A 12,814-nucleotide genomic window follows, 5' to 3' on the forward strand; every position below is an offset into this window, starting at 1 on the left:
TCAGCAGCATAACTCACGAGTAAATTGCCTTAACTGATTTTTTGTCTACTTGCATTGTCTTTTGCCGGTCAGATGCACCCATTTTAGATCTTCACTTGTATGCCACAGCACAAAATGCTCTACAAAGTTCCTTGATGCAGGCAAGATGATAAGTTATCAGAAGTACAGAAAGCAACAACGAGAGCAGGTACCAAGTTTGTTGATCTTTTGATGTTTCTCCCCTGTGCTTTGTTCTATATCTTAATTTTCCACAACTGCTTTGGTACTTCTGCACAGTGGTGTGGATAGCTTGATATTTTGAAGGTCATGCAGCACGAACTCCCCAAAAGTTTGTTGCAGGGAAACAACATCTCTTTTTCTTTTAAGACTGTTGTGGATGGCATAGATCCCATAGATCCAAGTAATATGTTATGAAATATAAAGTTTCAAAGGCAAACCATGGTTCTGAACTGATCAATTATGTTTTGAGTACCAGTCTCTGATCGGTCTAGTTTGTTATGGCTGCAAGAGACTGGAACTTGGTAAAATCGAACAAATAGATGGCTGATCTTGTGCTGATTTGTATTCTGAAGCATAACATGTGATAACAAGCACCTACCCAACCCATACTGGAAGTGAAAGATAAATATAGACTAACCAAGTAAAGGTGCTGTCACAATGGCCCAGTATAAAAATAGGTTTCCTGTCATCATATAGGTCTGTCTTACGAATTATTGTCATATTCCACCTGCCCTCTAGGATTAGTGCACTTGATATCTAGTCAGCTTTGGTTCTACCATGGGTAGACTGCCAATCTTTTGCAACTTCATGAGTTTTTAAAAACGTCTCCTATTGTGCAAAATATAAATGTATAATTGATAATTTTATATGTTTATTCTATTAAAAACCTGATAGAAACTAACCCATGTATGCTGGCACCAAACCATTTGTTTTTGCTTAGATAAATGTTAAATGTGGTGTCATCTCCAACACAAAGCATTTTATATCAACATTTGGAGGACAATGGCTTAGTTTTCTGCATCGATGATCTTGACTTGATCAACTAAAGTTCTTTCTGGTTGTCTGTTTTGTTTTATCAATCAGCTTGACATCACAAATAAGACCAACATTTGGAGGTACATGATGCCATATTAAGGTGGCCTAAGTTATTATCTCTATCCGTTTACGCGCAAAACGACCAATAAAGGGTGAATTATTGGCATTTAGAAATGAGACTTCGCTCCCGGTCCTCAATGAAAATAGGACAATATTTCTACACCCACCACATAGTCCTCTTGCACACAGATTGGTAGATATAATAAATTTCTAAGGCATCTTACCAACTATAAACTATTACATTGGCTTACAAAATTAATTTGGTTGGCCAATTGTTTTAGATGGACAGCCGGAACTTTGGTGATCGATGGTGGAGTGTGAAATATATATACAATGAAACTGGTAATGAAATCATTATTGTGTAGTATATCTTCTGAGCTCAACTGTTTGATAGTTGTGTTCGATATAAGCTTTTTCGCTTTTTGACCTGCTTGGCTGCAAATCTAACCCATGCTCGTTTGGGGGATATCATAAGCTCACTTGCTAACAAAGTTGGCCTCGGAAAATAGAGCCATGGATTGGTGGAACATATATAATGCAGAGAAAACACTAGCTGGCTCCGATTTTAATACATGATATTTATGCAGGACTGAAGGTCATAACTATTTAATTTACTATTGGAATCTGCTTGACAAAATGACAGAACTGTGAAATCTTTTGTGAGAGAGAGAGAGCTGTGGCCATGGTATGCCTACGGCTAAACATGTTTGAATAAAATTACTTAACAGCGCACCATTGACGAATTAATTTGTACATCCAATTTTTTAGGCATGCTTTGAGGGGAAAAAAAAAAAAAAATGGTGCGGGCGTTGTCATCTAAGGCCCGAATGTTAGAATGCTGATGGCAGGGGGTTCTTATTTTTTTTGAGCATTCTGTCGCGGGAGTTGAGTTTCATGCTGTTTGCACAGAATTATTTATACCAGATAAAAATTATAAAAAAAAAAAAAATTATTGAGAGATTCTACCATTGTTATCGATTGAATCCGAGACAACATGAAATAGCTAAGGTCCATTTCTCTCTCCATGATATTTGGACTACTCTTCATCTTTTAGTTGTGGTATCGGTCCGACATGCTTATCAGGAGGCGAATAGCACAGTAGATTGGATCGCATCTTATATAACAGAGTACTCCAAAATTGAATTTGGAGATAGGACAAGACATGTCCATCGATTTCGTGGGATCTTTTGTACTCTGACTCCAAAAAAAAAAAAAAAAAAAAAGAGAGGGAGGATAGTGAAAGACTATACTAGTTGATCAAACCCGTCCCGACAAGTTGGGTTTTTAGGTTCTAAGTCTTGGAGTGGTTCTCCATCTCTTAAAAAATACAAAAGGGAGCGATAACAACCCCATATTGTGATACATGTGAAATTCTTTGCGCATCACGGGTGGTGTAAAAAATCCAACGTGGAGTATACCGTTTCATCCGATTAGTCCATATAGTCATCACTTTTCAACGTGCATTTAATATCTATAGGTTGATTTTTTCGTTTAAAAATTTCGTATGATGAAAATAGTCATGTCCTTTGAAAAAATTATGATATTTTATATCCATATTATGACATCCTGTGTTTATAATATGCACAGGATATTATAATTTTTTTTAAAGAATAGAGATATTTTTATCATTAAAAATTTTCAAATGAAAAAAATCAATCTGCAGGCATTAAATGTGTATTGAAAAATGATTAGATAAAAATATCCATCTCATATTATGATATTTTAGACCATATTATGACATTCTGGACTATATTATGTCATGCGATATCATAATTTTTTTCAAAAAATAAAAATATTTTTATTATATAAATTTTTTAAATAAAAAAATTAATTTATAGATATTAAATATATATTAAAAAATAAAAATTATATGAATCAAATGGATGAGACGTATATTTTATGTCGGATTTTTTACGCCGTCCATGGTCTCCGTGATACACTCGAGACTCTGCTTTTCCTGCAGTGGTTGGTAGGAAAGGAGACGAATAGACCCACCTGCCAAAGGAAGTAAGTCGTTGGTGTTTGGATAGCTGTGACTGCACGTCTGGTTGTTGGCACCCTTCCAATTTAATCAGAGTTTAATGTTTAGCTTTAGTTTGTCTAAAATCTATATTGATTCAAGTTTATATATATATAATTTCTACATATCTTAAAATTGAACAAAGAGTTTTAGAACCTTAAAGCTTTAAATCCTTATTACTCTTAAAAATGGTATCTTCTCTTCCTCTCCATGTGTATAACCGAGATCCTTATTAAACCTATGGAACCACAAGCACAAGCAGAGTCTACGTAGAAGCTTCCGTGGGAATGCAAGCGATAGAGATCAACCGACGGACGATGGAGAGTTTCCGACAACAAGAGCAAAATTCAATCTAGTAGTACAACTTGAAAGAAATTAGAAGTCAAACTTGTGACCAACCCCGACCCAGTTTTTACCCAGTAAAGACAGCAGAATCCAATCTAATCTAACGTTATGTTATTGTTCTTGCCACTAGAAGTAAAAAAATTTGACATCCGCTTACCTGTTCTTCCTCTCGTCACCCTTGACGTCCTTCACATTCCACAAACCCCAACCCACCCGGGCCATACGTTCTCTTCTTATTCCAAGTGTCAACCGCCATTTCTTGGCCTCATTCCCCTTCTCTATTTCTCTTCGTCGCTGGATCTCTCTCTTCTTCCCCGAAGCCGGTTGAGATTTTTCTTTTACAAGCTCGAGGAAAGCCGAGCATGGCTGGGGAATTAGGATTTCTAAAGGAGCACCAAGAAAGATCATAAGGAGGAAGAGGAGGAGGTCAAAAGCAGTAAGATTGGATTTTTGTTTATTTATTTATTTATAATTTGGTGCCTTTCTTTCGTTCTTGTTAAAGATTTTTCTGCCTTGTCCCGTGTTGTTCTGTCTGTTTTGGTTGCTTCTTTGTTCCATTTCTTAATGCCTGTAGTTCAATGTGGTCTGAGGTTTTATTTGTAGCCCCTTCATTAGTATGTGAGAAAGATCTTTGAATCAAAACTGGTGGAGGTAAATTTATGGTGTTTCCAGTTTATGGAATGGAATTTTAGAAGATGAACACCACTATTTATTTCGTTTTTTTTTTTCCTTTTGAAATGAGAAACCTATATATGAGTTTTTTTTTTTTTTTTTGGGATAAGAATTAGATGACAGTTGTCCCTTTTAAGAATTAAGCAATCAAACATAGTTAGTCATATGATTAGGTTGGTCATAGTGAACAATCGAAGAGAGGGAAAAAAAGGAACTTAAACATTGGATATTTGGGACTTAATTGACGCCGATATTTGGCATGCTCTTCTTGAGAAAAAGTTGAGGTTGCCAAAATTTTTTTAAAAAAAGAAAAAAATCAAGAAGGTTTAGCACTACTAGAGTACAAGGGGGTCAAAAGGAAAAAGATTTGGTGACTAATACCATGTTAAAATCGAAATGGTAAGGCATAATAAAATTAACAACAACATTAAGTCATTCTTAAGAAAATCAAGTTTAAAATGGGGATGGCGTTTCTCCTCCAAAAAAATGCAGACATGTGGTAGATGAGGAGGTTGGAGAAGACAAGCTTGAGCGGTGTGATTTGGTTGTAGCAAGAAAGTAATGAACTGATCAAACTAGCTGGGCATTGACCCATCCTCTCAAAAGCTGATCCTGTTCTTATTTGCTTTTTGTTTGTGTTCATGTGAACTAAAGACATCCTTGAGTTGTTTATCGAATTTTTTCCACTGCCACTGTGAAATTAATCAAATTAGAGTAAGGAATTGATTCTGAATTTCTTATTCTAATGGAGATTTGCTATTTACAGTAGCAAGCGCTACAAGAGTCTCCAGATAGCTCAGCTGGTTGATAAGATCAAGCTCGCAGAAATGGATCAGATTCGGACCTTATCTGACTGTGAGTGGCCAAAGTTTTTTATATTTGTTTGTTGAAATTGGAATCTTTGGATTGTTGCTTCCCCTCTGCTTTTCCTTCAGTTTGTAATTTTTGTTGTTAGTTTCTTTGTCCTTGCTTCTTTTTCTTGTATTTCATTCTCTTAATGAAATGGATAGCCCTGCCAACTCTTTCTTAATAAAGATTAAATAAATAAATAAATAACACTATAACAAAGCTTTAATTATTGTTGCAGGGATTACAGAGGAGTTGACATCAGAGGAAGATTATCACAGTGTTGAACAAGGTGATGAGAGCTATCAAGGAAAATCACATATTGAACCTATATTTTCAGCATTTGTTTGTCCTCTTACGAAAGAAGTTATGCGGGATCCTGTTACCATAGAAAATGGGCATACTTTCGAGCGTGAAGCAATCGAGAAGTGGTTTCAGGAATGCAGGGATGTTGGAAAGATGCCCATTTGCCCGCTGACATTGAAGGAGCTTAGTAGTACTGAATTGAACCCTAGTATAGCTCTACGAAATACCATTGAAGAATGGATCCAGAGGAATGAAGCTGCTCAACTTGATATGGCTTGTAGATCAATTTGTTCTGAAAGCTCAGAAAGAGATGTTTTGCAAGCTCTAAAATATATTGTGCATATTTGCAAGAAATATAGGTCAAGCAAGCATGTTGTGCACAACGTAGACTTAATTACAATGATCACTAACATGCTGAGGAGCAGCAGCAGGAGAGTGCGATGCAAAGCACTGGAAGCTCTTCGTATGGTAGCAGAAGACAATGATGAAAATAAGGTTGTCCTAAGGTTTGCAGTTTTATTTGCAACTTTCTGTCTTCATGGATCCACATCCTTAAAGGTTGGTTCTCATATTCTTTCTTATTATGCAGGAAGTTGTGGCTGCAGGAGACAACATTCGCACGGTTATAAAGTTCTTGTCGCATGAGTATCCTTTGGAGAGGGAATTATCTGTTTCTCTGTTATATGAGCTTTCAAAATCTGAATTGCTGTGTGAAAGGATTGGTGGTGTATATGGAGCAATACTTTTATTGGATGGAATGGCAAGTAGTACATCAGAAAACATCTCGATTGTTGAGAAAGCTGAGAAGACTCTGGTGAACCTGGAGAAGTGCGACGAAAATGTCAGGCAAATGGCTGAAAATGGTCGACTGCAGCCCCTTCTTAACCTACTCCTTGAAGGTGCTTTCTGCCTCTTATCCATGATCCTGCTATTGCATCCTTTATGATGTACTATCTTGGTTAGAGTTGATGATATCTCAAACCAAGCTTTGAATGTGTTATCTACTCTCTCTAGGTTTCATATTAATCAATTGCTTTTCTAATGGTCTACCTCCCCCTCATTTGTGGGTGCGGGCATCATACTAATGTCAAGTTCATTTGGCCTGATAATAGCTTCTAGCTTGTCTGTTGATGCATATAGTTTCACAGGGAAGGATACTGCTATATGTCTTGACTAGTTTCCATTAATTAAAAGCTATCTTTTTAGTATATGAGACACTACTTGTAGCAGCAAGTTCTCTAAATAGGGACTCTTTATGCAGAAGTAGCTTCCCCTTTTTTCAATCAAAAAATGCCAGTGAATTATCCTTCAGCTCTTATCTTACCAATAATCTGTAAACTAATGCAGGTCCACCTGAAATGCAGATGTCCATGGCTGCATACCTTGGGGAGTTAGTTTTGGCCAATGATGTGAAGTTCTTGGTGGCCCAAACAGTGGGTTCATCACTGGTCAATGTCATGAAAACTGGAGGTATCGAGGCAAGAGAGGCTGCTCTCAAGGCGCTGAACCAGATTTCATCATACGAGGCAAGTGCCAAGATACTAATCCAAGAAGGAATCCTTCCTCCTCTTATCAAAGACCTCTTTGCTGTCGGCGTCAACCAGCTTCCCATGAGATTGAAAGAGGTTTCTGCTACAATTCTTGCCAATATTGTGGCTTCTTCTGCTGATTTTGAGGCCATCCCACTTAACGATGACAACCAGAATTTGGTCTCTGAAGATATTGTCCACAACCTACTTCATCTCATCAGCAACACCGGTCCTGCAATTGAGTGCAAGCTTCTTCAAGTCCTTGTTGGTTTAACTAGTTCTTCGACGACAGCTCTAAAAATTGTTTCTGCCATTAAGAGCTCTGGTGCTGCCATCAGTTTGGTTCAATTCATTGAAGCTCCACAGAGAGACATCCAGGTGGCTTCCCTAAAGCTCCTACAAAACATCTCACCTTTCATGGGTCAAGAGCTGGCTGATGTCCTTCGAGGTGCTGCTGGTCAGCTTGCTGGCTTGATTACATTAGTCTCAGAAAGCAATGGGATCTTAGAGGAACAAGCAGCTGCCATTAGTCTCTTAGCCAACCTTCCTGAAAGGGACTTGGGTTTCACCGGGCAACTTTGGGAAGAAGGGGCCTTCAACATAATCATTTCCAGGGTAGTAAGGATCCGGCAAGGGGAAACTCGAGGCAACCGATACGTCACCCCCTTTCTTGAAGGGCTAGTGAGAGTTCTTTCAAGGCTCACGTACTTCTTGCATGATGAACCTCAATTTGTTGCCTTCGCTCGTGATCACAATCTTGCTTCACTTTTTACTGATCTACTTCAGATGAATGGCCTTGATAAGGTACAAATGGTTTCGGCTATGGCATTGGAGAAGCTTGCAAAGGAATCCAGACATCTCACCAGGTTTCCAGAGACCCCTGAACCAGGATGGTGTAGCTCTATATTCCCATGTTTTAGTAAACCACCAGTGGTAACCGGACTATGTCACATCCACCATGGTATCTGCTCCATGAAGGAGAACTTCTGTCTTTTGGAAGGGAAAGCAGTGGAGAAATTGATTGCTTGTTTGGACCATGCAAATGAGAAGGTGGTAGAGGCTGCCTTGGCAGCACTATGCACTCTGCTGGATGATGGGGTGGACATTGAGCAAGGGGTGATGGTGTTGTGTGAGGCAGATGGGATCAGACCGATACTTGACGTGTTGCTCGAAAGTCGAACAGAGATGCTCCGCCACCGAGCAGTTTGGGCGGTCGAGAGGATTCTAAGGACAGAGGATATATCCAATGAGATTTCAGGGGATCAAAGTGTGGGTTCAGCCCTGATCGAAGCTTTCCGGCATGGGGATTACGTGACAAAGCAGATTGCAGAGAGAGCATTGAAGCATGTAGACAGACTGCCTAACTTCTCTGATGTTTTTCTGAAGAGAAGTTGATACATACAAGGTGGATGAGACAGGGTTTAGTTTGTTAACTCTATATGTTTGTTCAGCATTTTTCATTCTTTTGTTTTCCACAAAATGGTTGGGGATTCAGATTTTAATTCTTATGTTCATTGAATTAGTTTTCAAATATCATGATGGGTGATTGGTGTTACTCCATGAGTGAGAAAATTGATAAACCTGGAAACAAGGTCTGGTTCTGAGGTTTTTGCTTTTTGTTTAATTTTTTCCTCTTGTAATTAGAAAGTGGTGGGTGGGTGAGATTACCCTTTTTTTTATTTCTTGAAGTTGAACTAGAATCAGATTTAACAACTGCCTAAGTTCAATAAGCTTGTTTTCATAGCTGGAATTGTTTATGGAGCTTCAAGATAGAAGGTAAGCATCAACAACTTTGTAACAGCCTGGAGCTTTTGACTGCAACTTTGTAGCAGCTTTCAATCTCTCCTGCTCTCTGCTTTGCTGTTTATAGCAGGAAATTTGGCTGCCTTGGCCTTTGTACAATTTCCTCGGTGACTCCTCCTTTCTTGTAACCCTCATTGACTCCTTTCTTGTATAATTTCCCTTCCTCCACCTTTACACTCCAAAAAAGAAAAGTTCAATAAGCTTGGTTCCTTGCAATGTCTTGATGAGGATCAGATTTAAAATTTGAGCAAGTTCTCTCGAGTTCATGTGCAAAGGGGGCAAATATGCTCTATTGCAAGCAGAAAGACTACTACTCATCAGCTGTCTTTCCAAAATTGTAGCATCAAATAAATAATGAAGGCAAGTATTAAATCATCGAGATAACATTAACCAAAGCTCAAACAAAAATACCAAGGTGGACTGAAAATTTGGTGAAGACTAGATGTGTCAATTTTTGACCTGACACTACCCAACTTGGTTCCGATCCATCTAAACTGACCCATTTCATTCATGGGTCAGGTCAGGTTTAGGCCGGGTTTCGGAGGATTTCTGATTTCATTGAAGACATTGTTTGTGGTATCATGCACATATAATATACAATGTATAATTGTATAAGAGAGGCAATTTTGGTAGGGGAATCGATATCACAGCTTTTAAAAAATTAATACCTCAGTTTCTATAGAAACTCATCATGATTGTAGTCTCAAAATCTACCTTCAATCACTTGAGAGAATCAAGATTTATATTTTGAATTTTTTGAATTTGATTTTAAATTCTCCAATCTTGATTCAGCTTAGTTTTTCTTATCAACCATTTGAGAGAATTAGAACTCTCAAATTTTAACCCTGCTTGGTTTCACTTGTGAATCAAGAATTATAATTCAAAGTCTGAATATTAAATTTGAGTTTTAACAATCCTTAGATTTATTATTATTATTATTATTATTATTATTATTATTATTATTATTATTATTATTATTATTATTTTGAGGATAACGAAGGCTGAAATGCCACCCGGTTTTATGAATGCCAGAAAAAATTTACAGTAGAGTATTCACAAAAGAGACCAGCACGGCATTATTCTCAGTTGTCCAATGAAACAGTGCCAAAGGAAACAGAGTTTCAGGTTGATCCAGTGATGGGTCTGGGCTGCCTGCTGTGAAGTTTCTGTGGCCTGGATGATGAAGAGGGGAGCACCAGAGACACCAAGCTTCTCCAAAGGTGATCATGGACCTCTCTTAATTTTGCTGAACACAAGAATTTAGAAGATCGAAAAGAGTGAAGAAGGACAGAGTAGACAGAACCTAGTTTTCGAAATAATTCCCTATGGTTTCTTTCCTCCTAAATCTCCCATCAAAGTGTTGCAATTAACTGGTCCCATGCTTTCCTAATTAAGGGTTGAAGCTTTTTATTTATTTATTTATTTATTTTTTGACTAAAAGGAGACTAGTGTGGGATGTCCACACTAGTCACCTGTCTTTATTAAGGAGTAAAAAATATACAATGTGTGATAGTGGGTAAGTTTTATATACAAAGTAGAAATGCAAAATTAGAAGAAGAGAGTAAAGAAATTCAGCAGGGCCCCCTGTCAAGTTGGTGAAACCAAAAAATACGAGTCACAACAGAGTCTCATTCAAAACTAATGCTGGAAGAACATGACCTTAAGCAGCTACGAAGAAAGTTTCTTTGAAGAGAAGAAGTCTCCATGAAACAAAAGTGGGCCCTGTGTCGGTAGGACAAGGTAGAAAAGCTTTTATATCTCCAATTCGTCCATAAGTCTTGCAGGTTCGTGGGCCATCCTCTCACGCTGATTTGATGGGAGATCCAAATACTATGCATTTAATGAATAAATGAGAGGCCGTTTCCCATCTTGATCCACATAAAATGCACCTTAAGCTCACATGTCATCCTTTCTTAGCAAGAAACTCCTTGTATTAAGCTTGTTTGGCAGTGCAAGCTAAAGGAAGATTGTTACCTTTTCAGACCACTTTAGTAAGAGAACAAGATCACCCTTAAAAAAAATTTAAGATGTAATGTTACATGCATCAAGGTTAATCTCGCACAACAAAATAATATTCCCATGGCCATCCATAAGATTTACTTGTTGGCTGGTTATGTCTGCAGTTGGATTTGTAGTCAGCCTCCTCTGATTCTAATAGGCACGTCTGACATGGCATCCAAGTGATGAAATGATAGATCATCCTGGTGGTTGCCACCAAGGACATTGGTTCTACAAACCTAGTATAAATGGATATGGCACTGGCTTTTTCGACATTCTTTCTCTGGCAAAATAGAACAAAAAGAAACAATAAAAAAAATTTAGTACCTCCCACAATGGAGCGGATGAGCCGATAACACAAGTTTGTATAAAAACAAATTATAGCGACACCCCTTCAATTTTTTATGATTTATATTTATATCCCAATAATTTTAATTTTTTTTAATTAAACTTCAAAACTTAAATTTTGATTACAATATGGCACAACTGTCCATCTCAGTAAGGAGTCATGAACATCTTATTATCTTGTGAGATAAGTTTAGATACAAAATTAATTCTATCCATAACTTTATTATTTGGATTAGAAAAAAAGTTGTGCTTTGGTGGGAACGAATATCCGAAGATATATTATCACTTCATGCTCGCAGTTAACAATATTAGAGCTCGGATGGACGTTTAGATCATATTGCAACCAATTCGAAATCTCTATAGTCTAATTAAAAAAATTGAAATATTTGGCATATAAGTGCAAATCACAAAAAATTGAAAAGGTGCTTATGTAGTTTTTTCTAGAAATAATGGTTGTTATTTTCCGAGCTCACTCCTGCTATAGTTTTAGGGATTACACTGCTAGCTGTTATTCACTTGACAATAAACTAAGTGTATTTACAAACATCTTCTATTAGTGGTGTATCTTTTGTTCAAAAAAAATCATGGGTGTATCTTGTGGTAGATAAACTAAAATTCAGCTCAATCCAACCCTAAATTTGGCTTAAGTTGGAAAAGATTCATCATTTTATTTTTTTAACATTGAATCATGGAATGTTTTAGCCAAACTGAAATTGGGCAACCTTATTTGGGATTGAAATTAAATGCGGCATTAAGGTATACTCTTAACTAGTATTTTTAAGTTGTGTCAGCTATAAGCGATTCTTCAAAAAGTAACGGCCATGAGTTATTGATTCGGAAAAGAAAGATGAGTTTCAAACTAATCAATATTTAGAAACTTATCATAAATACAGATCAAAATATTATTATTATTATTTTTAAAATAATACTACTAAAATAATATCATGGATTTTATTTTTTCTTATAAGATTTGTAATTGATTAATATACCACCTAATGCCATAATGTCATCAGTATCAATGTCAGCTTTATCTATATTGTGCAAGCATGTTATCTTTAATGACTAATAAATAATGTAGTCCCACAAGATTTAGGGTATTGGTGAATAAAATCAGTCTTTTTGGCCTATACAGACTAAGATACAAGACTTAAAAATGCAATTAGATGGGTCTTATCTAACCATCAGTTCATTCCTCATGCACTCTAACGAGCACCAGACGCTTCATCATCAATTTCTGGAATAAAATTTGCAAGACATAACCATACGTCATGTGGTAACCACCGTGAGGCTCCTTACGACATGCTTGTCTGAAACCCAAAACAGTTGTCCTTCTAAAACCCGAATTGTTTCCAAGAGAGTCTCTGCTGAAGCCTATCTCAACTATAAAACTCTGCTCGCATCCAGGCTGGAAAACTCGAGCTTGTTTGGAGCGACAACCATCTTCGTCCCTTTGGCTCGTCAACCCTCGTCGAGTACACCGAGTTCGGCTCCCCTATATTCATCACCGTTGATTCATAGTCATGGTCTTCGTCGATAATCTCAGTGGTACCACAATCGAAGGGTAGTTCGGTTGCAGAAAACATAACACTCTTTTTCTAACGATTGCCATGATCTCCTTTCTGGCTTTGGAATGCCACCATTCTCCAAGCTTGGGCCTCTGGGAGGAAACGATGAGCTTGTTGAATTCCACCAGTTCCCACCCAGCTCGCAACGTCCCCGCCGCTTGATAGACAGCGGCGGGATGCCATCATCCTTGAAGGAAGGGTGGGTGGGAGTGACTTCGGAGTAGAGCACTCCGATAGTTATTATCTCCTCTGGACTTAGTCTACCATATGTATTGCAGGCAAAGTCA

General features: G+C 37.6%; 1 protein-coding gene across 1 annotated transcript; it reads left to right on the forward strand.

Annotated features, from left to right (window-relative positions):
* Nucleotides 1-3,654: 3,654 nt before the first annotated feature.
* LOC105058865 (U-box domain-containing protein 44-like) lies at nucleotides 3,655-8,763 on the forward strand. The gene is made up of 5 exons (XM_010941923.3): nucleotides 3,655-3,896; nucleotides 4,899-4,987; nucleotides 5,220-5,779; nucleotides 5,874-6,183; nucleotides 6,632-8,763. Exons 2-5 carry the CDS (start codon nucleotides 4,960-4,962, stop codon nucleotides 8,206-8,208), a joined length of 2,475 nt encoding a protein of 824 aa, XP_010940225.1. The 5' UTR covers nucleotides 3,655-3,896; nucleotides 4,899-4,959; the 3' UTR covers nucleotides 8,209-8,763.
* The last annotated feature ends 4,051 nt before the right edge of the window (nucleotides 8,764-12,814 follow it).

Source organism: Elaeis guineensis, chromosome 16 (assembly GCF_000442705.2).
Source record: "Elaeis guineensis isolate ETL-2024a chromosome 16, EG11, whole genome shotgun sequence".
Lineage (NCBI taxonomy): Eukaryota > Viridiplantae > Streptophyta > Magnoliopsida > Arecales > Arecaceae > Elaeis > Elaeis guineensis.